The 26,096-nt window shown below is 34.5% G+C and overlaps 2 protein-coding genes across 2 annotated transcripts in view; one reads left to right on the top strand and one right to left on the bottom strand.

Moving 5' to 3' along the window:
- Positions 1-6,117, top strand: part of PDE3B (phosphodiesterase 3B) — an 86,135-nt gene extending 80,018 nt beyond the window's left edge. Inside the window, exons 12-16 of the mRNA XM_032188564.1 lie at positions 543-742; positions 2,495-2,698; positions 3,129-3,290; positions 4,704-4,950; positions 5,286-6,117. Coding sequence (XP_032044455.1) covers positions 543-742; positions 2,495-2,698; positions 3,129-3,290; positions 4,704-4,950; positions 5,286-5,515 — 1,043 coding nt within the window. The 3' untranslated portion in view covers positions 5,516-6,117. The remainder of the gene's footprint in view (positions 1-542; positions 743-2,494; positions 2,699-3,128; positions 3,291-4,703; positions 4,951-5,285) is intronic.
- A 10,713-nt stretch (positions 6,118-16,830) lies between these two features.
- On the bottom strand, positions 16,831-25,892 carry LOC116489859 (vitamin D 25-hydroxylase). The gene is made up of 5 exons (XM_032188563.1): positions 25,557-25,892; positions 23,552-23,693; positions 21,357-21,989; positions 18,067-18,396; positions 16,831-17,124 (listed from the first exon to the last, which is right to left on the bottom strand). Exons 1-5 carry the CDS (start codon positions 25,890-25,892, stop codon positions 16,949-16,951), a joined length of 1,617 nt encoding a protein of 538 aa, XP_032044454.1. The 3' UTR covers positions 16,831-16,948.
- Between the last annotated feature and the right edge of the window lie 204 nt (positions 25,893-26,096).

Below are 26,096 nucleotides of genomic sequence, written 5' to 3'. Positions count from 1 at the left end.
GTAGTAACAGCTCTTCCAAAAGTCTTTTTTATTTGTGTGAATGATAGTTATCTTTCAGGACTGTTGTGGGAGATCATGTCTGAAAAAAAGATCCCTAAGGTATATTGATATCTGTATGCAGTACTAAAGAATTGGTTTTAGAACAGGAACATATGGCTTTTCCATTCTGGGACACTTCTTAAATACTCCAGAATGTCCTGCCATCCTATTTAACATCTTTAAAATTTTCTATATATTTGTACGATTGTATCTACTATTTTGGATAACCAATGTAGTCATGAATTTTCTGCTTACTGGCCTTTTTAACTGTAATTCAAAATTGCTGGGAAAAGCAGTAATATGACTTTTTTCTTTTCCTTTTTGTTCCTTCTTTAAGATATAAGAATTCCTTCTTTGATAATTATTCATCTCCACAATTGAAAGGATAACCTTATTAAGATTATGTTAGTATTTTAAAGTAACACTGAGTCATTTAAAATGTATTAAAAATATAAATGAATCACATTCTAAATATTTTATTTTTCTATTTTCAATTTTTGTAGATGAAGCTAGTGGTGTTGCCCCTGTTCAAGTCAACTATATTTCTTCAAAAACCTGTTCTGTTGCTGATGATAGCTATGGGTGCCTGGCATCAAACATTCCTGCCTTGGAATTGATGGCTTTATATGTAGCAGCTGCCATGCATGATTATGATCATCCTGGTCGTACAAATGCTTTTCTAGTAGCTACAAATGCACCACAGGTAAGAGATTCTTTAACCAGAAAATTATTTGTCTCTATCTGAAATCAAAATAGTATAATTGCCTTTCTTCTATATCACTACTATTGCCTGTTTAGGGATCATTTGCCCAATATAAGGCACAGGGAAATTAATTTATATTTACTCGTGTAACAGTTTTTCCTGATAAATTCCAATGTGTTTCGTGTGCATCGGTTGTGCAAATATATAAAAATATTTTTCAGTTTACAAATCTATAAGCAAAAAAATAAATAAACGCAGGTTATAGTAATAGATTATTTCAGAAAGCTGGTTCTACAACTGTCTAAGCAGCGAAACTCGTGGATATATCACATTTTGGGAGTCTTCTGTAATCATATTAATTTCTGCAATTACTATAAAAAAAAAAAAAAACAAACAAATTTTAGCAGTTCAATTAACTGCATTTCCTGACCTCTGAATCAGTCCATTATGGTAAATAATTGTTATCTGTAAGGGTGGATGAGTAAACTAAGAAAAAATATGCAAAACATCCTTGCTTTTGTCTCTCATATTCAAGTTTGTTGTTAGAACAGACAGTAGGAAAGTAGAGATTCTCTTCAGGGTTGAAAAGACAATTATAATAGATGCAAGGGAGAGCAAAGTTTTAAGGGAGAGCAATTTTTAAATAAAAAAAAAAAAGTGGAGAGGGGAGGGTGTGGGGGGGAAGGATATTCCACTGAATAAAAGATAACTGAAGTTCACAGTGAAATGTTTTTACTTAATGAGTGCAATACCGTCGGGGAAAAAGAATATGTATCATAGTGATTTCTATCTCTTAATAAGCTTGAGAGGAGAAACTGAAATAATAATAACAATAACAGCAGTAAATCAGAAACTAATACAACTTGTCAGGAGATGGAGGCTTTAAAAATGAACTTCACAGTCAGCTTTCAAGGATTTCAGATTTAAAAATAAAAAAGTTATGCGTTTATACTGAAAACAATATGTAAGGAAGAATCAAAACAAATGACATCGACATTCATCTCCACTTTTCAAAAATGAACACATTCATTTTATCAATAATCTCTTCATCTTGTCAAAAATTGAAGATTTTTTTTTGCAGTTTTCCATGAAAGTCTTTTCAGGTCCTACTCAATTTATATTCAAGTGGTTATATTCTAAGATATTTTGTATAAACACAGGATTTGTGAGTAAAATCTACTACTGTTTAATATTTGTAATTCATTTACAGTTAAAATGTATTCATCAGCATTAAATGTAATATATTGAAATAGTGAATCTCTGCAGCATTTTGCATTAGCCACAGTTCTTAATTCACTTTAGAGTTTTTTTCATTTTCTAATTTAATAAATGATTCTTAAAAACAAAACACTGTACTGGAACTGAGAGGAATTAACAGCATATAATTAGATCTGTGGGTTTTGTTTTGTTCTGTTTTTGTATTAGTGTGTGTGCCCCATACATATTGCCAAACATACGAAGTCTCCATTTTAAGTGTGGGGTGTGTGTATGTGTGCATGTATGCCTAAAAGGATAAACGGAGATCTAGGAGACCTTTAAGGACTTTTGAAGAAAGAAAATTTTTTTCTACTTTATTTCCTCTTATCTGCCACTTTTATTTCACTTTTAACCCTCAAAGCTAGAAGGTGAAAACATCATTTAATATTTTAATTAAGAACAACAACAAAAAAGCTGTTAGTCCATTAAGCTTCAGAATATTTAATTTTAATTCTAAATATTAAACCTATCATTTATGATTTTCTTCTTGTGTAGGCTGTTCTCTACAATGACAGATCAGTCTTAGAAAATCACCATGCTGCTTCTGCCTGGAATCTTTTCTTATCACGACCAGAATACAACTTCTTATCAAATCTTGATCATGTAGAATTTAAGCGTTTTCGTTTCTTAGTGATTGAAGCAATTCTTGCCACAGATCTCAAGAAGCATTTTGATTTCCTTGCAGAATTTAATGCCAAGGTTAGTTACATTTTAATGTTGTCACAAATTTCACGATGGTCATGATATGCATGAATAGCAATGTTTGCATTGCTATTTGACAGCATTAATAACTTGCATTTGAAGTTTTAAATTATTTATATTTAAGTGACTCCAAAAAATCAAATATGTGTAGAACAGTTATATGTCAGTTTGTGTATCGCATAGTAGGCTTAGCAGATGCGACACACAGGACTCATGGGAGACCTCAATCATATCTCATGGTTCAGTCTTCTCAAAGATAGAAAGTGACTTTGAATAAAAATGACAAAACAAAACAAATTGAAAAAACAAAAGCAACAACAAAAAAGAAAAACCTTAATCAAGTGTCTGTCTGTTGTGTAGAGCCTGAAAATATAATATTCATTAATAGTTTTAACTTAATTTTTAAAAACGTATGTACTCACAACAGGTCAATGATATCAACAGTCATGGTATAGAATGGAGCAATGAAAATGATCGCTTGCTTGTCTGTCAAATATGCATAAAACTGGCAGATATTAATGGCCCAGCAAAAGTTAGAGAGCTGCATCTGAAATGGACAGAAGGCATTGTTAATGAATTTTATGAACAGGTAGGTATGGAAAGTTTTTTTTTGTTTGTTTTGTTTGTTTTGTTTTTGTGTGTTTTTTTTTTTTTTTTTTTTTTTTTTTTGGGGCGGGGGGACAGACATACAATTCTTTACGTTAAAAATATATAGCTAAATATTATTCCTTGCCTTAAATCTTCAGGTAAAGTATTTCCACCTTCTCTTTCTGAATACTGTCAAGTAATTTTTATACTTTATATGCTAAAATAATCTTTTACTTCCTATTTTCTTAGAAGCTTGAAAAAAAATTCCACACTAATGTTGCCCATTTTTCAGATATTAGTTTTGTGCATTCCCCACCTCTTCCTTTTAGGTTGATACTGATAAGCTAAAATAACTTCTTCCACTTTGGGAAGTTAACAGAAATGATTCCATGTCAAAGAATATTATGGAATCCACAAGACTGGAAATGTATATTCAATGAATCCATAGTGCCGAGGCAGAAGACATTAAAACTTTCAAAACCAAATATTAAATATATGCATTAGTGATTGGCATTATTAAAATGTAAATAAATGTTTACAGTGGAACTTTAATGAATAATCCTATTGTAAATAACTTAAAGTCTGAAAATTGGGTGTCTATTTTTACATCTAGAACTTCTGTAAGGCCCTCCAAATATATCTTACAACATTTCTACAGTTATTTTTCTGTAGCCAATTTCCTAGGGGATTCAGTATTTATAAGGCAACAACCAGGGATTAAAATATCTTTCAGACTAGGATAATACAAGTAAACTACAAAAACACTTAGGAGACTTAAGTTTTCACTTAGTACCTCAAGTGCTTACACCTAGTGTTCTAAGTTATTCCTTTAGGAAAAAAAAATTCAAACAATCATGTCCCACAGAAATGCTAAGACAAGTTGTTATAAATCAGAGCAACTGCTCAAATTTTTCTCCTCTCATTTATAAAAATAAATACATACGTATATAATATTTATATATAGATATATGTAATTTATATTGGATGTTGTGGTTCCTTTCAATCTACCCCATGCTTTTGGAGGGAGCCATTCACCAGAACGCCTTACTCTATTTGATTACTTTCCCATTTTCTCTGTTCATCAGCTCAGCAGCTGAAGTCAAATTTCTGCCTACCCTGAAGCTATCCTATAAAGGCAGAGGAATAGCAGTCCCAGTAGAAGTAGATCTTCATCCATACAAAGGGTATCACAGCAAAGCTGAAGGGAGGATTATGATCTGTGCAAATCTGAAAATGTCTTTATTTTTCATTATTATTTTCCTGTTTACATTTTCACTCGTTTAGTCTATATTATTATTGCCTTTGACAAATAGACGCAATTCATTTAATATCTATTCCGTTCCTTAAAGTTGATCTTTAAAAATGGAATTTAATTTTTTGAGAAGTTCTGTATTTTTGGTCCTTTCTTTTTCAGGGTGATGAGGAGGCAAGTCTTGGATTGCCTATAAGTCCCTTCATGGATCGCTCTTCTCCACAGCTTGCAAAACTGCAAGAATCTTTCATCACTCACATAGTTGGACCCCTTTGTAATTCCTATAACGCAGCTGGGTTGCTTCCAGGGCAATGGGTTGATGAAGAGGAGGATGCAGAAAGTAATGAAGATGATGATGGAGCACAGTCAGAGAGTGATGATGAGGAAATAGAAGACGATCTTATTTTAAGTAAGTTTCTGTATTTGAGTTTGCACATACATTTTTTTATTTAATACATTCAGGAATAACAATGATAGTTGAAAATGTGGAGTTCAAATATTGTAGATTTTGTGATTATGCACCTTAATTTTTACTCATAATAATTTTTTGTTAATATCAGGAGACTTGCAAATAAAAAAAAAAGTCATCACTATACTTTTTTGTGTCACTGTTCAAATATTCTGAATAAGAATCTGTGTTTTTCTCAAATTTACATCTGTTTTTCAACATGGCATTTTATATGTATGTATAAAATGTAATTACTTTGAATCCAAAAAAATCAATTAATGCTTTTAATTTTTCAGAAGCTCAAAGAAGAAAAGGTAGACGACGAATATTTTGCCAGCTAATACACCATCTAAGTGAAAATCACAAAATATGGAAGAAAGCAATTGAAGAAGAAGAAAAAAATAAAGCTGAAGGAGCTAAACTGCTGACTGAGAACTCATCTTTACCTCAAGCAGATGAAATTCAGGTTATTGAGGAAGCTGACGAAGAAGATGAACGACAGCTAGGAGAAGAAAAGACATGCTGAGAAAACTTCAGTCATGTCCAGTACAAAGATAGAAAGCTTATATCTATCTATATCTATTTTCACTGTGTTGACTTTTGCCTAACACAGTTCACTTAAAATTGAAAGGCCTTAATACTGTGAGAGGATTCTTTCTACTCCAGTGGAATCCCTATGCACTTTCGCCACACAGAATACGAAACTTTATTCAAAGATTGAGTATTGTATACCTGATGCAAAGTTCTTTATGCCTTAGTTGGTATAAAATGTTCTGATATAATGCTGCCTTGCTGAAAAAGGAACTCCTGTTTTCCTTGAGGTACCTGCAATTTTTAAAAACATTCAGTGACTTTAGTTACCAAAGTGGCAAGAACTTTTTGCTAACAAGGAAATGTTGGATGAATTCTAATATTGTAATGAGTTGTGTATTTCATGTTGTTTTTGAACATGAATAAGACAAAGTCTGTGCCTGTATGAAAACCATGTTACTGTTGCAGTGCAAGCCTGTTGTGGGGTGTCTACTTAGTGCAATAGTGTGCTTAATGTAGTCATCTCAGAGCAACTGTTCAAGGACTGTGACATAAATGCTAAATTCTGGTGTTTGTGGTTTAAAAAAAAAAAAAAAAGAAAAAAATCAGGTGCATCTTTTTCTGATGCTTTTTATTCTTGTGCATAATCTGATGTTTTATTTTTGCAGAAAATATTCAGGTTTGCAGTGGGTGTTCACGATAATTCATTGAATATAAGGCCATATCTGTTGCCTTGCTGTTTTGTGGTAGAACATTAAAAATCTGTTCAGCTACTTAAATTATTAAGGGATTTTATTCTCTAGTTAAAATGTTATATTTCCTGCCCTTTCTCAGGTTCCTGTTTAAAAACAAGTCAACCACACAATAGATTTTATCTTGCACCATTTTCTGGTATTAAATTTTAAAGTAATAAGATCGTATTTCATTTATTCTTTGTATGTAAAACTTTAGGAGAATTAAAGATTTTTTTTTAAAAAAAAAGATACAAAATATTGTTTCAAAATGACTAGTGTATTTTAATGTGTCCTGCATATTTTCTTTTATCACAGACATAGCTTATATTGCCTCCAGGTGTGATGTACATCCTGAAATATACATATGGAAAGCAGAATGTGAAAACTTCATGTAAGGCCTAATAGTAAGATAAATATCACTGTACTATATTACACTTTAGATAATTTAGGTTTTAAATAAGCTTAGACAATCCAAACAAATATATTTTTAGGAACACTCCCATTGGAGGACTGATTGCAAAAATAAAAAATTAGGCTGCAAGTGCATGATCACCTTATGCAAGCCACAAATAAAGCAAGCTTTAAAAGTGCATCTTTTAATACTAAACACTTACATGCTATACTGTTGAATGGAATTTAAAAAAAAATGCACACATGTTCAAGTTGCTAAATGTATTTTAGCACATTCTTGTTTACATTTTTATCAATTGACTTGAAAAAGAGGTAACATTCCTAAGCTAACCTTGTGTAAATTCTATTGCATTATTTTACACAACTGAATTTCTGTTTTGCTCTTCGGACAGCTTAAATAACTGAGAAAGATTATTATTTTTTCTATATTCCACTAATTACCTTTTTGTGGATTAACTTAGAAGACTGCTGAATTGTGCATTTGCTATTTTATATAATCAGTGCCGAAATCTGCTTTGCTGCCATTATGACTATCACTGCATTTTTTTTTTTTTTTGTAACATGAGCAGCGTTAAAAACAGATATTTCTGTCATTAATAAAGTATTGCAGTATTGAATGAGAATGTAGAGCTTAGAGATATGGTTTAGTGGAGGACTTGTTAGTGTTAGGTCAGAGGTTGGACTACTTGGAGCTCTCTTTCAGCCTAGATGATTCTGTGATTCTGTGAAGGTGACACTTATCACTCCCTTGTATTTTACATTTGGTGCTCATATATTTCCTAACAAATCATTTGAGGACTACAGAAATTATGCGTGTTTCAATATGCTATGTTTTCAGCATTTTGTGGTTAGTTTGTGTTTTCATGTTTAAAAAAAAGCGGGGGGGGGGGGGGGGCACATTAATGCAGTTTAGTTTCATTCTTGCTTTTACTGACAAAAGAATGCAGATGTGCTTGTTTAAAGTTACAGTTACGGTATTTTACATGGCAATTCTCCATTTAGTTTCCATTTTTAAAAGAGCATTATTAAAAAGTATTATAAAGAGAGAATAATAAGGTAGAAATAACATTATCTTTTACTAAAGCATTGGCAGTAATTATATCTGGTGACAACATTGCCAGCAACTTTATCTTAGGTTTCCATTATATTCTTTAGAAATATGGAAGAAGTTTTTAAATTTAGGAAAAAAAAGAAAAAAAAAAAACAACAAAACAACAACAACAACAAAACAAACAAAACAACAAACAACTCAGTGTTTATTAAACTAATAATAGGTATAAAATATTATGCCTACTTCCAATTAGGTATTTTCAAGTTACAATATCTTGCTTCAATATTTAGTTGTGGATGTATTCAAGAGCACCTTGAAATGTCTTATTTATGCATACATATTATGTGACTTATTGTTTCCCTAGGAGCAAATGTCACCAAAGGTATGTTCAGGGCATGTTTGTAGAAATGGATGTAGCTTTAACTGAGGCACCTTAATCTTTCAAAAATGTCAATGGAGGGTCATTTGAATGTTGATTGAGCTGTTGTCAACAATAAGATATATATCCTTATAAGACAGATCACTCTCATTCTGGTAACAGACCAGAATGAGAAAAAATTACAACTAATTTTATGCATTAGTTCACAGCCACCAAGGGATGCCTACACTGAATTTTATGCTTCTAGATAAACATTTAATGGATAACATTCTCAGTTTTAAGTGAAGTCTTTGCAACATCTTTTCTGTCAAGACAGTGTCCCACCTCCTCGTTGCCCTCTTTTGCAATGTGGGCAACGTTACTTGCTCCCATGCATACAGTGCATACAGAACTGAACTACTGAGTTTTTTTTTCTGTAAAGAGCCAATTCCCTCTACAGCTCTGGAGACCTCTGAATGTCATGGTGGTACTAAATAACCAGAGTCAAAATCAACTTGGATCATCTTCCCATTAATTATTCACAGCACATTCAGATGGTGAGTCTAGGATTCAAAATGGAAGGACAGGTGTAACATTACTTCAGATAAGTTCAAGTTTACAAAGTTTGAGTAAATCTCTATTTGCTATATGCATAAAACGTTTTTGTGTTTTTTTTTTTTTCTGTGTACTTCTTGCGTTCAACTTTCTAATAAAAGGGATCAATTGGAGGAGAGTTCTGTCGGGTGACAAAAGTACATTGTTCTGAGAAAAATAATTTTATTGCTCTTCTTTCAACGCCCTTTTCATTTTAAGTGAAAAGAGAGGGAATATTCTCATAGGCGTTGAAACTGACAGACATTTATCTGTCGAACACAAACAATGGCAGGTGAATCAACAAAAGGTGTTAGCAGGATTTGAGAGCTCACTTCTAGCTCTGGTGCTTCCTCCTGGGTACATATAGATGAAGGCTGGTTTATGATTCTTCTAAAAGTATACAAAGAAATTGAAGTAAACCAGTCTGGAACAAAAACGCCTGGGGCAGTACTTTCCCTTTTGTTTGAAAAAATGTTTGAAGAAAAGTGAGAGGTGCAGAATTGAAGTATCATTTGCTGATGAGTCTGAGATCAGGAATCCCAGCCTATGATACTTGAATCACCGAATTAGCTTAGGTGATGAAAATTAGGAAAGAAGTAGGCGGGGCATAAATATAATTGCACATACACATGATACATTCTTATATGGAAGAGAGACACAGTTCATAATTTCAAGTCAGTTCATTGTCTTCAAAAAATATGGAAACAGGGTATCTTTTGATATATCATGATAATTTTCATTGTTATTAAAAATACGAGTCATACCACTAATAATAATAAAAATACAATAAAATAAATCTATAAATAAAAATACCACCAATAAAAATACAACTACCATAACTCAAATGTTGCAAATTTAAGAAAATTAATTTTGTTTTCTGTGACAAATAAATGTTAATATGTTTAGAAATGTGTGGACAAATATGAACTTGATCAAATAAGGTGTAAAAATATGATCAAGGTGGTGTTTTATTTTAATTATTTTTAATTTTATTATACATATAATTTTCCTACAGCTTTCCTCAGAATTGGTTTTGGACAACTTGCTTCCTTGTGTCTGTTCAAAGGCAAATGAGGTGATCAACTGCTTTCATTTTTGCATCGAAGAATTTTCCTTCTGATATCTCCAGAATTAAAACTTTATCTTGCTATGATAATCATACCGTGACTTTTCAGAGATGAAGTGGGCAAAAAACCACAATTGTTAACTAGTCTTAACTGATTCATACGTACTTAATAGGGTCACAAGCAATCAGTATTTTATTTTATTTTTTTCCTGTTAAATGAGAAAATAATGACTTGTATTTCTGAGAAAACAGGAAGGAAAGCTAAGCTACAATAGGATAAACACTCCAGTGTACTTGAGTTGAAAGTAATCCTCCTGGCATAGTATATGTACTCCACACCCTCCAGCAGATGTATAACCCTTAAAGACATTTGTGTATATATACGTAACTCTTGACAAAGCCGTCTGTCTTAATGGTTTTGTTGTCCATTTCTACTCTCATTTCTCTAAGATACTTCTGGTTTGCAGTTGAAATAATACTTCTGGTTGGTCTTTCTTTTGTTATCTTTAATACTCCAAAATAATAGAGTAACTAGCAATTGCTTGTTTTGTTAATGATAGCATTAAGCTAAAGAAAATCATCCCAGTAAAGAAAAAGCTGTTTTTCTTGGGTACTGAGATTTAAAAGTCTGTCCAGAAAATGACTAATTTTAAATGCCATGTTGTGATATGTGCAGGATACTGAATAATGTGTTTAATGCACCTAAGGGATTGACACTTGGTTCTATGTGATACTACAACCACCCTTTAAAAAAGGGCACGTCATGATCAGAGATGTTTGACTGGAAGGCTTCTTTTGGAATCTGTACACTGTGAGTCATCTTTTGATTTCTGTACTGCAAGAGATCATAGGTGATAGCAACCGGTGTCTATGATAGGTTCTACTACCTGGCACAACATTACTAGTTGGCAGAACATTAGTATGTGTGAAACCTAAGAGAGTTAAAAGCTTATACAGAGCAGAAACTTTGTCTTGTGGCTTGCCTGAGGTTTCAGAAAAATAGAAATAGAAATGCTTAACATTAAAACAACAGAGCCTTTTAATAATGATGAGGTGGCATAGTGTTTCAAATGATTCCTATCATTCACCTTGTGATTTGTCCATCTTCTAAGTACCTTGCCAAAAAACAGGTGATGATTCACTCCTGACTCATCTCTCCAGATCAGCAGAACCCTTTGCACCTTGGATGAGATCAAAGTCTTTTCATTTTACTTATAAAGCGGGGACTAATGCTCGGCTTAAGATATATGCATTATAACAAAAATCCAAAAGGTAAGCTTAATATTGCTTATAGCAAGTGAGGAGCAGACTGCTTTCAAACTCATTTGTCACCATGCCAGTTAGGCATGAAAACTTACTCTTGTGTGGTCATTCAAACAGGCTTCTGCGTCTTTTATCATGACATTGATCCTGCTAGTGTTAATTAATCTCTGTGGTATTGTTAATTTATCTGATTCATATGCTAACAAAGGTTCCTCTCAGAGAAGTGAATAAAGAAGCACTATTATTTATCTTAGAGAATGGGTTTATAATCATTTTGTTCTACTCAATGTACATAAGGAATTACCAAAGTATTGTTTCTAATTTCATATGTCACACCCGAGGAAAAGTATGTCCATTAGATAGACTGCTGAATTCCAATACAGATCAGTGTGACCGGTCAGAAACACAGAAGACATGTCCTAAAGAGAGAAGAAGATGATTAAATGAATTCGAGAGATTTTTCTGAGTCTAGAAAAAAATCAGACTTAAGTAATTATATTCAAAGTCTTATAAGGCTGCTTCAAAGAGCAAAGTAATCAGAATAATGTTTTCAGTGTTCATAGTGTTTAGGACAAGTAGTAACAACTTTAAGTTGCAGGAAAGAAGATTCAGGCTTGAGGACTGAGAGTGTGATTCACTGAGAGATATTACCTTAGTGTACAAAGGAAGTCTTATAAACAGCTCTGAGAAAAAAATATATTGCCTGGGTCAGATGAGCGAACTGTATAACTTACTGACCTTATTTCTGGACCTATATGCTAAATACTAGAACTAGAAATAGGATCTCATGTGAATCACTTTAAGGACTAATAAGAAAATGTGCACAATCTTAGAAATATGACAAATACCAACGTTCAAAAAACAGGAATTGGAAGTATCTACTGACTCAGTGGAACTGTCTACTAATTTTGACTGTACTTTAAAAGAGAAATATATGTAAAATATAATGGGAGAAGATCTGGATTCCTTGAGGATCTTTAAAAAAAACAACTCTTATGCTCCCATGAAGAACAATTAAATGAACTTCCTTACCTATACAGGCATGAGATGTCTCATAATTACCTAGGTTTCTCCTGGAAAAATTAGACCAATTTAGTTCTGCTGTGGTGCGTGTTCACGACAAGCATTATTTTAACTGAGTTTATTGTGCAAGTTGAAGACAACCAAAGGGAAGTTGGACTCCCTAAAACTGAACGTGTGTAAAGAAAGTAAACTTTGCTTTAGAATAACTGGAATTCTTTAAGGTGTTTTATCAATAGTGATTCTATTACTTCATTTGCATTCTTTATTGATACGAAATCCTACCTGCATTACCCATATTGGTGAAGGACCTGAACAATATTTGAGTCATCTTTTATTGCCTCATTTTAGTAAGAGCATAAGAGTATTCAGTGTGGACCCTGTTGTCTAGATACTAGCAGTGGGATTAATGTGGTTAAGCATACTAACAAATTAAGTGTCATGTAAAAAGCTCTTTACATATGTTACTTTATATGTACATTACTATATGTAATGTATATATGTAATCTCTTTTCATGCTTTTTACAAGTAATAGTTTATACAAATTAAGGATATTTCTTTTAAGATTTTTTAGTACTACCCTGGACGAGCAAGTCAGCAGTTAAAAACAGCAAGGGAAAAATAGTAACTGTATTATGTTTCCTGTTGTATTACTATAGGCTGTTATAAATCACATGTAAAATGTTGGGCAAGCAGCCATCTGCTGCAGTAATAGTAAACTATTGGATTAGATTGCACATTCCTGATTTGCTCCATTATTGTAATAGATTTAATCTATTTGTAATGTTACTTATTCAGAAGAACGTAGCAAACGTAATGTCTCCTGAATTCTGGCAGTCTTCCTAAGAAATGACCACTGTGAGTATGGGTTCTGCCTAATTCTAATCACATTGACATCAAGGTAGTTGACAGCCTTCAGAAATATCTAAAAGGATAAACCTAGAAATGGAACAATCTAGTGATCCTCAAATTGTATGAAGGACAGAATAAGGTGTAATTTTTCCAGAAGTTTAATTTGATCTTGATTAGACAAAGGCTTCAAATTATGAAGCCCAATGCCTAAACAACACCTCCGATACCTAATTGCTATGAAAGTCTATGTCTGTACCTTTAAAGACCAATTTATCCTGAGAATTTGTCCTCACTATGCAGGCAACCACAGAATCCAATTATGACATACCAAATCAAGAAACAGTTTGCTTGATATGTAAACTCAGGCTGCTTTAACACTTGAATAACTAGTAGATATATGGAATTCAGAATGAACAGTACACTTTAAAAAGGTGATGATTGAGATGGGAGATTATTGTGACTACAGTTTACACCTCATGCTGAAGGCAATTCAAACTATAAGCAGAGAACAGGAGAAATGTCTGATAACTGATTTTAAAATTTCTATAACTATCCAGGGATATCCTCACTGTTAGATATCTAATTCTTCATCTACAGCAGTTTCAATGTATTCACCTGCTTCCTAGCTCAAAGATATTTCAGCTTGACTTCTCTTTCTGTTCTTTCCTACTAACTGAAGAGATCTTTTATCAACTTTTTCTCTCTGTATAGATGGCGGTAGACTGTAATCAGGTCACTTAATCACGTGTTTGATAAATGAAGCAAATGAATTGTCTTGAATGTATGACTAGCCAATATGTTCTACAGTACATTTCTGTGGTGTATATTTTGGAAACATGCTTGAGCCCCCAATTTATCCATAAGCTGTCAAACAGTGCCCATATATCACCAAGTCTGAAATAATAAATCATGCTGATTTGGAACCATATTGGCTTAGACACAGTGCTACCCTCATATGATCACATAGTATTTGGTCAGCTCATAAATAAGTAGAAGTACCTTGCAGCAAGCCAGAATATACAGCATAAGCACATTCTAAGTTATTCTTACAGCGTTATAGGAACACAGCCACATTTTAAACACTCCTTTAAATATAGACAACAGATCGGGACAGTATTTGAGGAATGCTTGTGCCAGCATCAAATATATATGTGGCTTCTGTATCCTCACTCGATATTCTGTCAACGCAAGATCTTTTGGCTGCAGAGTTAAAGTGCATGTTTACCTATCCACCATGAATCCGAACCTCTTTTAAGAATTATAGCATTACAATATAGATTACACTGTAAGGTATGAAATACAGCAAATTGACAGTGGAGTAAGTGATAGAAACAGAACCTGGAATCAGCAAAGTTGAAGGATTAGGAGTTCTTAATGGGTATAGACATTTGAACATGACATGAACAACAACAGAACATAAACAACCCCAAAACAATACCCACCAAACCCTTTCAGTAATACCGACCATTCCTTAAACGGAATAATGTAAGTATTAAGAATGCAACAATGCTAGTAAAAATGATGAAAAGATAAACTATGCAGGAAGTACTTGGTCTGCATTTGGGGAAAAAAAAAATAACCAATGTATTTTTAACACAAAATAAATGCTTTAATCCCAAAAGAATGATAAATAGCAGGCAGTTATGCTACATATTTCCACTCTAAAATGTTCACTGGGGAATTCTCAGCACCTAGCTGTCTACTCATGTTCATTACAATTCAGTCTTGGTGTAACAGGGAAATACCAGAGGACTGGAAAAACTAATATGTCAATATTTCAAATGATTAAATTGGATGATTAGGATAATTCTAAGTCAGATACCTGAGGGAAAATAATAATAATAATAAAAAGTTGATACTGAATAAAACATAACTAATGCTATAGAGAAGATAGTTTGTCAGATGTATTCGATTGTTTGAACGAGACTGTAAATTGGCAGATAATCATAACAGTTTTCATTAATATTCTAAGGCTTTTATAAGGTATTTTGATTTAGAAACCAGAATGGCATATAATCAATGCAGTTCTCATTAAATGGATTTAAGACCAGCCAAGAATTATTTCTCAAAGGGAAAAGGGAATTATCACTGGCCAGCTGTGTTTTCAGTGTAGCCCTACAAGAAATACCTCTTGATTATTTTGTAACCCCTCCCCCCTTCAATTTAGATTATTTGAAACACGTTCTAACCAAATATCAAGCAGCAAAACTCTAGCTGTGAGTGGGTATCAGAATTCCCATAAGTCCAGAACTGTAGCTCTGAAAACTCTTTTTTCCATTCCATTTTTCTGCATGCTAAAGGGACCTACATTTTGTAGATCACACTATTTTTACATAAACACTTCAGAAGTATCCACCATCTACTCACGCTGACAACAGAAAAGTCTCAGTTTTAACTGTATTAAGAACCTCAGCAGCTGTCTCATCCCTATACACCCTGTATGCCAAAATCTTAGGAGCAGATTGTTTGCAACTTCCATGGTGTGTCAAATACACAGCAAGAAGGCTGACACCTCTTTTTTTTTTCTTTTTTTTTTTTTTTTTTTTTCTTTAGAAATCTTATATCTCTACAGCAAAGCAGTTGGTCAGCAAGAGGATTTGATAGTCTTCCTTCCCTCTTCAGAGCACCAGAAATACGCATTTCAGATGATCCCTGTGGGACACGTGAGTCTGACTACCCTCTGACAGGGTAAGTAATTTAATTTGGACCTGCTGCATTTTAAGTCAACAGACTATTATATAAGTGGACTGTCATTACCTCTATTTGACCTTCCTCTTTTGTTATCTCCAAAGAAAGGAAGCATTTCTACTCAGTATAAGCCAGAAACATCAAGTGAGAAGAAAAATGACAAATTCCTGCCTTTGAACTTTCCCACAGCTCTGAGTCAAAGCAAAAGCTGCATAAACAGCAAGCCTAATACTCAGCCATGTTCATAAATAGCTGTTTGCTCAGCGTGTGTTTTTCACCGAACTCTATTCTGAAGTCCCACTACTCCCCACACAATGCAGACTTGTGCACCACATTCAGAGTATCAGGTTCTCCTGTAGGACCTGTGTTCTAAGTTTATGTCTACCAATAACCATAAAGCAATAGCTGTCAAACAGAATCAAAAATGAGGCTGGTAGAAGTAGTTTTTGGGCTTACAGCTTGTGTTTAAAATTCATTTAAATACTTGTTTCTCCTTACCCTACTCTATTGCCCCTCCCCCCCCCAAAAAAAAGTCTCTTTTCTTGTCAGTCTCATTATCAGCTTATTTTCTTGACTTATAGCATATTTGCATGTGGCACTGGTAACACAAATACTTTTTTCTAGACTACTTAGGAAGAGCTTAATGATTACATAATGCTTTGTGTAGGGAGGCAGTGGAGGACCCATGTCTGGAAATGCAATAAACTGGCAAAGAAGATTGCTGTAACTGTCATGAGCATGGGAATAATGGAACACTTTGCGTATGTTACTAAATGAGAAACAAGCCATAAAAGATCTTAAAAGTGAATTCACACGGTTATCGGACTCACTAGAAAATGAAGACCAACTAGGAAGATTGGGCAAGGAGAAGTAATGAAGAAAACGTTTTAATTGTCAATTTGTTTGTCAAGGCTGGAAATAATAGTTTGTTTGTTTTTTTAATTACATACAGTTAAATAGGTATCTTTAAAACCTTTTTAGCAATGTAAATGTAATTGAGAATTATAAAGAACTGCTTTGCTGGAATAGTGTGTATGGGATTTCTATAGATAAATCGCAGCATAAAAAATTTGGAGCAATATACTATATGTTTATAAAAATATCCTCTCAAGTAAAATAGCTTGCAAAGAAATATTTTTTAAAAAATATGGAGTGAAAATATCAACTTTAGACACAGGATGTGCTGTATGTTTTTGCTTTTTTACATATATATGAAAACAAAGTAGAAAAAAACAAACACATAAACTTGTGTACAAATACATGTAGCCACAGTTTAAGTTCTTAAATTTTTTTGTTCTTCCAACATGAATACATTTAGATATAGAAGGCAAGTGGTTCCTCAGCTGTAACTTGGAGCATTTTATTCCACCTGACAGTCTAGATACTTCTCTTCATCGTCGTTCTGCACAAATGAGGTATGGCTGTGGTTGTAATGTCATGCCTAACCTCGGTTTGAGATCTGGAATCACACCATGAGGAAAACACAGATGAAATCGTTGTAGTAATGAAGTGAAAAACAAAAACATTTCCATTCGAGCTAGCTGTTCTCCAAGACAATGTCTTCTTCCTGGATTGGAAAAAAAGTGTTTGAAAAAAAACACTTTAAACATTAATTAATTAATGTTTAAACACAAACTGAATAAGAATGGTCATTTCTATTCTAAGGGAAATAGTGGTTTTGTATGACAGATGAATGGATAACAAAACATAGAAGTAATAAGGTAGAATAACCAAAACAAAACAACAAAAAAAAATACCACACCATAACCATAATAAAATATGTAATAAAGATAGAATTCATTACATCTAACTTTAGCCATGTAGAAGTTGTGCATCTAGTCCAAGAAAATTGTCTTGCCTCCATTTATTTCTTGGAGAAAGTGTATCTCAGATTGTAAAGTAAGTAATCCTCTACACAGGGTACGTCTTTTTATGGACTGCAGCTAGGCAGTAAGCTTATGCTAAACAAGTAATTTTTAGGTTGCTAATTATATGAGAGGTAAATGGTCCCCCTTTAGAAGCACCATATGATGCCTATAAAGATAACTTAGGACTCCAAGAATATTTCCTTGGGGGCAGAAAGCAGTGTTATAATCTGACCCCCAAGGTAATTTGGAATAATACCTGCAATTTCTGGTGCTGACCGAAGTGCTGAAATTTGAAAACTGGGTGTGCAAATCACCTGTATGCAATGAATTCAACAGCAAGTGACTATCTCCATTAATCATGTAACAAAGAGCATTTAGGTACTACAATGATATGATGTATATAGATTCCCCAGTTAAGGATACTATGCAGTCTTTTTTGTTAGTTTATATAATAATAAGGGTATTATTCAAAAATCTGCTATGTCCAGAATGCATTATATTTAATATAGCTTTAAAATAGCTGTTTCATCAGAACTGTGGACATTTTATATCATGCTGTCCATTCCTGATTAATTGCTATAAATTCCGTGCTGTACATTCCTAGATTTATGAAAAGGAACAGTTGAAGCAATGGCTCATACCTAGTGAAAAAGGAACAAATGCATCTTTTTTGACAAACTGCCCACTGCTGTCCAAAAACCTCTCTGGAGAAAATACTTCTGGGTTGCTCCAGTATTTTTCATCAAAATGTACAGAGTAGAGGTTTGTAATGACTGTAGTGCCTTCAGGAATAGAGTAACCACGCACAACAGTATCTTTAGAAGTTGCGTGAAAAATACCTAGTGGAACTATGTTACAGAATCGCAGAACTTCATGTAGAACAGCCTCAGTGTATGGCATTTTACATTTCTCTTCTAAAGAAGGCATTTTGTTTGGGCCAATGACCAAATCGATTTCTTTTTGAACTTGCCCTGTTAGGAAAAGGAATAAAAGCAAGTTGTTTATTGAATAATATTCTGCATATTTTCTAGCTTAAAAACATACTTTTAAAAGAATACTGAAATATTAAATACCTTATACAAAATATAGTAGCTTATAAGCATTTAGACTCTTGTTTTCTTCCTCTAGCTAGTAGGAATTCTTAGCATATATACCAGTAATCTTCATTTAAAGAGCAACTATTAAAAAGTGAAAATATGCTTTGACATACTCTTTTTCACTTGGGATACCTTTATTTCTGGAGCTCTTCAAAATGAAGGAAACAAGCATGACACTGCAAAGATAATGTACTTGAGTAATGTACTAGAGTACCTGAGTGGACATAAATAACACTGAAATTACCTACTTAAGATTTCATTTGTATAATTCTGCTGATTATTTGAAATTGTCATAGTGTAAAGTCATTTACTCTTGAAATGAAAATAACTCTCATTGTAGCGTATCAGGTAAGAGGGACAGCTATAGCTAGATTCTGAATTTAACTGAAACGGAACAAATTCAATCAGTCTCTGTTTTTAAGTTATTTGAAAAATTAACTTAACAGGCATAAGGTCATTATTTAAATAATCTCAAAGGCATCCAGACCTCTTTTCTTCCCTCCCCCCCACAATACACCTTTTTTGTTGAAACTGTCAAAAAGCTCCAAACTAAAACAAAACTGATTTATTTTATTTTATTTTATTTTTTACAGTTCATGTGGGATTGATAGTAAAAATCTGGGAAATGACAGAAAAATTCTACCAGAATGACCAGGTTCTTCAACCTGAAGTGACAACATTTCACATAAAAATACAAAGCTGAGAAGCAGCTTAGTGAAAATACATTCTGTAATGCCGTGATGTATAAGTATACATCATGATACATTGTAATAAGGTAATAGCAATCTTTACTTTTACGCAGGTGAACTGAATTTGAATTCTGAATCAGTAACTTTATATCATAAGATCTGCAATCAGAAGATTATTTCAGGTAAATGGATCTCTACAAAACTCTAATGTTATATAGAGATAAAACTACATTTTCCTGATCTCTATTGAATGAGTATCTTGGTCAGCTCTTAACAGAGGAGTAAGGATGTTCTTAGTTAACATTATCCTATCGATTACTTATGGCACTCAATATACTGTTTTTTCAGCTAAATATAGAGAATTTATATATGCAACCTAAACCTTAAGTATCCTTAATCAGATAATATATTTTTAAATTTTATTGAATGTTTTTTCTTTTTTTTTTTTGGTAGACTTTCTAGTTGTACTATGTCGAGCATAAAGATGAATCAGTGGAACTTAGAAGCATATAAGCAATATTTATTTTTTTAGACCCTTCTTTTTTAAAACCTCTGAAGTATGCTTCTTGTTTAAAAATAGCAATCTTAGTTTTAAGCTCCCACAAAATAATATTAGTTGTACTCAGTGAACTGAAAGTAGGTATTTCTCCTTAGAATGTCTATCAAAGTTTTTACAAAAAACATTTCAAGTCCTGCTACAGCTTACTTTTAATCCTAAACTAGAAGATGAAAATTGCCTGATTTTTAATCTTTAACCAGTTACCTCATGTTCAATGAATTAATCAGCTAACTAAAATCATTGAACAAATGAAAATAAGAAAATATGTAAGAAATTATGGCTGTAAGAAGACATTGAGAAAACTTTAGTCCTACTTAACCAAATATTTTACCCAGCTCAATGAATATGAAACCAAAAACAATTATCGCAACAGCAATAAAAAAAAAAACTTTGGCATCAATTTTCTATATTTAATCTGAATGCTTTTTACTGTTTATTGAAAGTCAGGTCTTGATATATGTTTTCATTGTTACATATTTTAATGTTCAGTGTGTTTTTTAAATAGAGCTGTATTTGCCTTAAATATAAAAGTTTATCAAATTTAAAAAGAATAATTATGTTTTGTCCACTTTATTTAAATTTTAAAAAATATATATATTATATAGCTGAGAAAATGAGAAGGTGCAGTTATATACCCACTACCATGAGAAGAAAACATTATCTTTCATTTACAGCGATATCTGGTTCCTATGCAGAACTTAACATCCTTATAGACATGGGTAGTGTTTCATCTCTAATCTAAAATAATGGTGTTCAAATTGATGTTAGCGCAATATTATTTGGTCAAAGCATAAATAGTAACTTTCCAAGTTTGAGTCACCTAGGCTGCTTTTTCTCAAAATACTGAAAGTCCCTAGTTGAACTTAGCACTTCTAAGATTTTGATAGGAAAAGCAAAACTGTAAGCAGTGAAACAAGAAGTGTTACTACTCACTTCTAATATCCAAACTTCTACACAAAGTGGCTGGGCTGATACTCAAACATCTAGTGCTGCCTTACTTCAGAATGTCTGTAACATATCTTATATTTTTGAAATGCTTTTTTTCTTTCTTCTAGAAGTATAAATATACACGTCTGTGACACCTACATCTATTTTGAGTGGAGGCACTTAAGGATAAATGAAATTGTACCTAAGCAGTTATCCAAAACATTTTTGCTGATGTTTTTACATTTTATTTATTTAGTTTATTATTTTTATACATATTTGCATTTCTTTATTATTTTACTACATAGACCTAGTGCACCTGCCAACCAATATTAAGCACCATAATGCTAAATTTAAATATATTAGAAATAATTTATGGAAAAAAAATCAAAGCTCCATAAAAAGTTTTAAAACAAAATTTAATAATAGAATCTAAGATACTATCATCAATGCTATCAATGCTTCAATTTTGATATCTTCATCTGCAAATAAACTCAGGTTTGCACATCTGTCCATAGTATATTTGGAAAATGATGAAGTACAGTAATATATACAAACCTTCATTTTTAGTTACAAGTATGGATAACTTCACTATTTTGAAAAAGCATTTTAAATCAGCAATTGGAAAGTGTATCAGTTCCTCAAAATATCAGCATTCTTACCTTGAATGTGTGGATAAAGAGCCATAAATAACACTGCCCATCTTAAAACATTTGTTGTGGTTTCTGTCCCAGCTATGATGAGTTCTCCAACAGAGAAAATTAAGTTTTCTCTTGAATATGTAGATTCTGGATCATTTTCATTGCAGTCCATCTCATCTAAATATGCATCTACAAAATGTCGAGGTGACTGAGGCTTCCTATTTTCAGAGACACGTTCAATAAGCTCATGAAGAAAGTCATAGACTTCAGCTGCATTTTTAAACAGCTGCTGGTGTTTCCCAAATGGCAAGATACCAATCCACGGAAAAGCATTATATAAAAATACGGAAGCGCTAGCAGCTAATTCAATATTTTCACTAAAAATCTCAATCATGTGCTGAAATTCAGTATCTTCATATGTAAAACGTTCTCCAAAAATAATCAGATTAGTGATGTTTGAAACGGCATTTGTTATCAAGTGCTTAAGATCAAATGGTCTGCCTTTGTATGTATCAATGGCATCAAGAAAAAACACAGATTCTTCAGAAATTTTGTGTTCAAAAGATCTTTGACCATATCCAAAAATTCGAAAGGTATTTACAGCTAATTTGCGATGCTCTGTCCATCCTCTGCCATATTTACTGTTCAGTAAGCCTGAAAAAATATTTTGACACAGTATTTTATGCAGTGCTTTATTTTTCCCCCATAAGATGATAGAATTATTTAACATATCAATCCACTCTAAGAGTATATTACTATCGATACAATGAACCATTAAATGATTACTGAAACAATCTCTCTGCCTCAAAGTTGAATTAAACTTGCCTAAGCTACTCCTGACAAACATTTGCCTAACCTATGCAAGCAGGTTAACAGACATCGTATCCTTATGTAGAGGCATATCTGATCTGTTTGGAAACATTCTGTGTTTGTGAAAATTTGGACTAAGATAGAACAGCTGCTATGGGTACTTTCACACAGCAAAATGCAACGCAACTATAATGACAACAGGTACACCAAGAGTATTTTGATACCCATCAAGACAAAAAACATTTTAGCAATCAAAACACAAGCCCTTCTGGGACATAACACATATACTAACACGTAGTAAAGCCCATATCTTCCTTTCTTCACTGAAGTTCTCACTCACTTATTATTAAAGTAGCATATCCTATAAACAAAAGTTAAGAAGTGAAATTGGTAATAAAAAAATCAAAAAGATCCTTCCTATTAAACTTGAATTCAAATACTGAATATTACCAAAGCTATCTTTTATCAGAGTTCTTCTTCTGACAAACATCTTTGAAGACAACACAGCTCCTGAATGTTAATTAAGATACTCAAGTTAAACACAGTAAAGTTAATTAAGCCCTCTAAGCAAAGAAAAAAAAGAATACTGAACTAAGGAAGGAACAGGGTACAATTTTTAATGATGTGGCTGAAATCTGTGTAAAGCAACGAAAAACAGCTATTACAAAACAGATGTTACTAAGCCAAGCATAAAAGACAGAAAACAAAAACAAACAAACAAACAAAAAACACAAAATTGAATCACCAAGGAGAAATACTGACCTATTTAACCACAGAACGTAAGTTTCTGCTGCAGCTCTTAAACTCCTCAAATTCCTTAAGTTCCTCATACAACTTTATTTGAATGTTAGAGGCCCATCTAATATAGATCTTAATAGGAAGGCCACAGAAATCATATTTGCCTACTTAAAAGGCCCAAGTCTACACAAAAGACAAGATGTAACAAAATACGTTCCTCAAATGTATTTGAAGAGTTCTAATAATGGGTAAAACATGTCCTAAACAATTTGAAGAGTTCTAATAATGGGTACTAAGTATAGCTACTTCAGAAGATTCTTTCACTACTCATAGCCAAATAATAAACTAAGAGATGCTTCAAACTCAGGATCACCGGGAACAGAGAAAATGGCTCAGAAACTGATAGTAACCGAGTGGGGAGGAGAGAGCATGGAGACAAAAAAATGAAACACATTTTGCTATGGAATTTAGTCCAAGAATGACAATCCTTTCCAGATATCTTAAGCATTAAGTGTTTCATGAAAAAAAAAAAAAAGCGTTTCATGAGATTTAAAAAAACAAACAAAAAAGTAGAGAAAACAGCTAATGCACATGTTTATGTGATCATAAACACAAATGAAGTCTAACGGACAAAAACTGCATTTCTGTTTGAAGACACTAGCACTTACCTCCCATGTTTGTCAACTTCTTAAACAAGGGAAGAGATGGTCTATCTGCAAAAATTTCGCTTTGATGAACAAGGCATTCTTTTACTGCATCATAGCCATTCAGCACAATAGCAGATATACCACCCAGATCAAGGCTGAAAATCTGTGGAGAAAAAAATAATAAATGCTATTACAAGTAAATCTTAAGAACAAATAACAAAAGCAAGCAAAACAACTAATGAAAAAGTGAAACAATGTTAAACTTCAATGGAAAATACAATCTTCATAAATATAATAATAACTTCAGTAGGGCATATAGGTAACCAGAGAGTTCTACTAGTGATACAATAGTGGCATCATAGAGTTTGTTGTGAGCTGGTTTACTCTGTCAAATGATACAGTAAATTAGCCCATGCTACACTCTGCTTTGCAGTGCACCTAACGCGACGAGACCTCCACAGTAAGGACCACGGATGCTTTTATATAGTCATTACGAAAATGTGAGTCAGGTACCACAATGTATGTAATTCAGAAAAAAAAAATCTTTTCCCCTAACATTAGTAGGCATAAGGTATATCTTCTATAAAAGACCTAGAAATAAAATATTTGTATTGGCTACTTCCTTAATTTGGTGAGACTATTTCCACAGAAGGCAGGGAAGTCTCACTGTTGTTAGCTGTTTCTCCTCCCTTCCTTAGTAAAGGTAAATTCCAGTAGCTTAATTTGGTTATGGACGTTGTGACAGAAGCTACAAGTTATCGCAAAGACTTCCATCGCTCTGCAGTAGCAGATGTAGAAGTGGTGTCAGTTGTGAAAACAACCAAGCTGCACCTAGTCCTTTCTGTCTCTGAAACTGGACACCAGCTTACTTTGCACAGGCTCCCCAAGACCCATCAGATGACAGATGTGAGAGCCATGATGACAGCCAACAAATGATAGCATAGCCCAGCTAGTCCCATCACCTGTTTCCAGAAGTGGTCAGCACTAGATGCTTTGGAGAAAGGTGCAATACATCCTGCAGAAGGCACATACAGGATAAACAAAATGAAAAATTTATCCTACGGTTCAAAAAATTTAAAATGAGGCTAAACTCTGAAGACTAAAATTCTATATCCCTTTCCATACTTTTCTGAGCATTATAAATCACGTATTTTTTACTTTCACAAATCCTTATTTTTTCTTTATCTCAGCATGGTTGGACACCATTATATGAAGAATTAAGGAGCACTAGTCTAGTAATGCATTCTGTGAAGACTATTTCCTTTTAGCAAACTTGAATTTTTCACTGCTACAAATGCTCTTTTTATGTGACGAGAAGAAACTCGTCGTATACTTCTTGAGAGCATCTGTCATTTTTGCATACTGTAGTCATAGCTTATTTATTATGCTTCCTTGAATACAAAATGTCATTTTAAAAAAGATCATTTCTTTTTTTATAAAAGATCATTTTGTCGATCTTTTTCAGAGCTCCCCATATCCTGATCTGCCTCCTTCAAGCGCCCCCAGATTCTGCAGGATCTTTGGCAACAGCAGGGGCACAGAACTGCAGGCAGCATTACAGGCAAGTGGAAACCTGAGCTTATTTAACGATGTATTTTCCTTCCTATTTCTAATCCGTTCAGGTGAATGCTTTCCTTGAAACACTTTTACTTTTTCCTTTTGCCAAAACGAAAGAAAGAAACGAGGAGATGCCCCTATCCTTTTGTTTCTCCCATTGATGTCCCGCTAGGAGATCAATTTTTTTTTTTTTTTTTTTCCATGAAGCGTGTAAGAACAGACTGGTAGGAAACAGCTGAGAAACAACAAAGCACCCCCCTGCCTATGCACATAAACTGCAAGCAGATACCCGACTATCCCCCTAGAGGCCCTTCCCAGCAGCGCCCCCCCAGCCCGTGCCCCGCCGGGGATGCTCCCGGGGCCGCTGCCCGCCAGGGGGAGCCGCGCTCCCGACCCGCAGCGCGGCCCCGCTCCCTGCCCCCGGCCCTAACCCCGGTCCCGGTCCCGGTCCCGGTCCCGGTCCCGGTACCTGCCCGTGGATGTGGCTCTGCCGCCTCATGTAGACGTGCGGCTGCTCCGCGCCCAGGGCGTGGATGTTGCCGATGAGGGGCAGCCCCGCGGGGCCGGGGGGGAAGCCGGGCGGCCGCCGCTGCTTCAGCAGCTGCCGCACCACCAGCGCGGCCAGCAGCGCCAGCGGCAGCAGCAGCAGCAGCAGCGGCGGTGGCAGCAGCCGCCCTCCGCCCTCTCCCGGCCCCGCGTCCCCCGCCGCCGCCCGCATCTCGCCGCTTCCTCCTGCCGCCGCCCGGCCCCGTCCCGTCGCGTCCCGTCCCGTCGCGTCCCGTCCCGTCCCATCCCGCCGCCCCATTGGGCTGATTGGCCCTCGGCGGCGCCGCCCCACGCGTCAGCCGGCCCCGGAGCCGCGGAGCGCAACGGAGCGGAGCGGGGGCACCCGGCGGACCCGGGGGCGCGGGGGGCGGCTCGGAGGGAGGCTGCGGTCCCGCCGCGGTGCGCACCCGAGTGGGATGAAAGTGCCCTCGCTGCTCGAGGGTGCCTCCGTGCGCACACCTGC

The sequence above is a fragment of the Aythya fuligula genome, chromosome 5, assembly GCF_009819795.1.
Source record: "Aythya fuligula isolate bAytFul2 chromosome 5, bAytFul2.pri, whole genome shotgun sequence".
Lineage (NCBI taxonomy): Eukaryota > Metazoa > Chordata > Aves > Anseriformes > Anatidae > Aythya > Aythya fuligula.
The sequence above is the reverse complement of the archived record's forward strand: the minus strand, read 5'-3'. Positions and strand labels throughout refer to the sequence as shown.

Bases quoted from the DNA above. Each gene is read 5' to 3' on its own strand.
- LOC116489859 (XM_032188563.1), bottom strand. From the start codon at position 25,892: ATGGGGCGGCGGGATGGGACGGGACGGGACGCGACGGGACGGGACGCG. The intron at 23,694-25,556 runs GTACCGGGACCG...TTTTCTCCACAG, and splicing joins AGAGCCACATCCACGGGCAG to ATTTTCAGCCTTGATCTGGG. The intron at 17,125-18,066 runs GTATGAGCCATT...TTTCCAATCCAG, and splicing joins ATTTGTTCCTTTTTCACTAG to GAAGAAGACATTGTCTTGGA.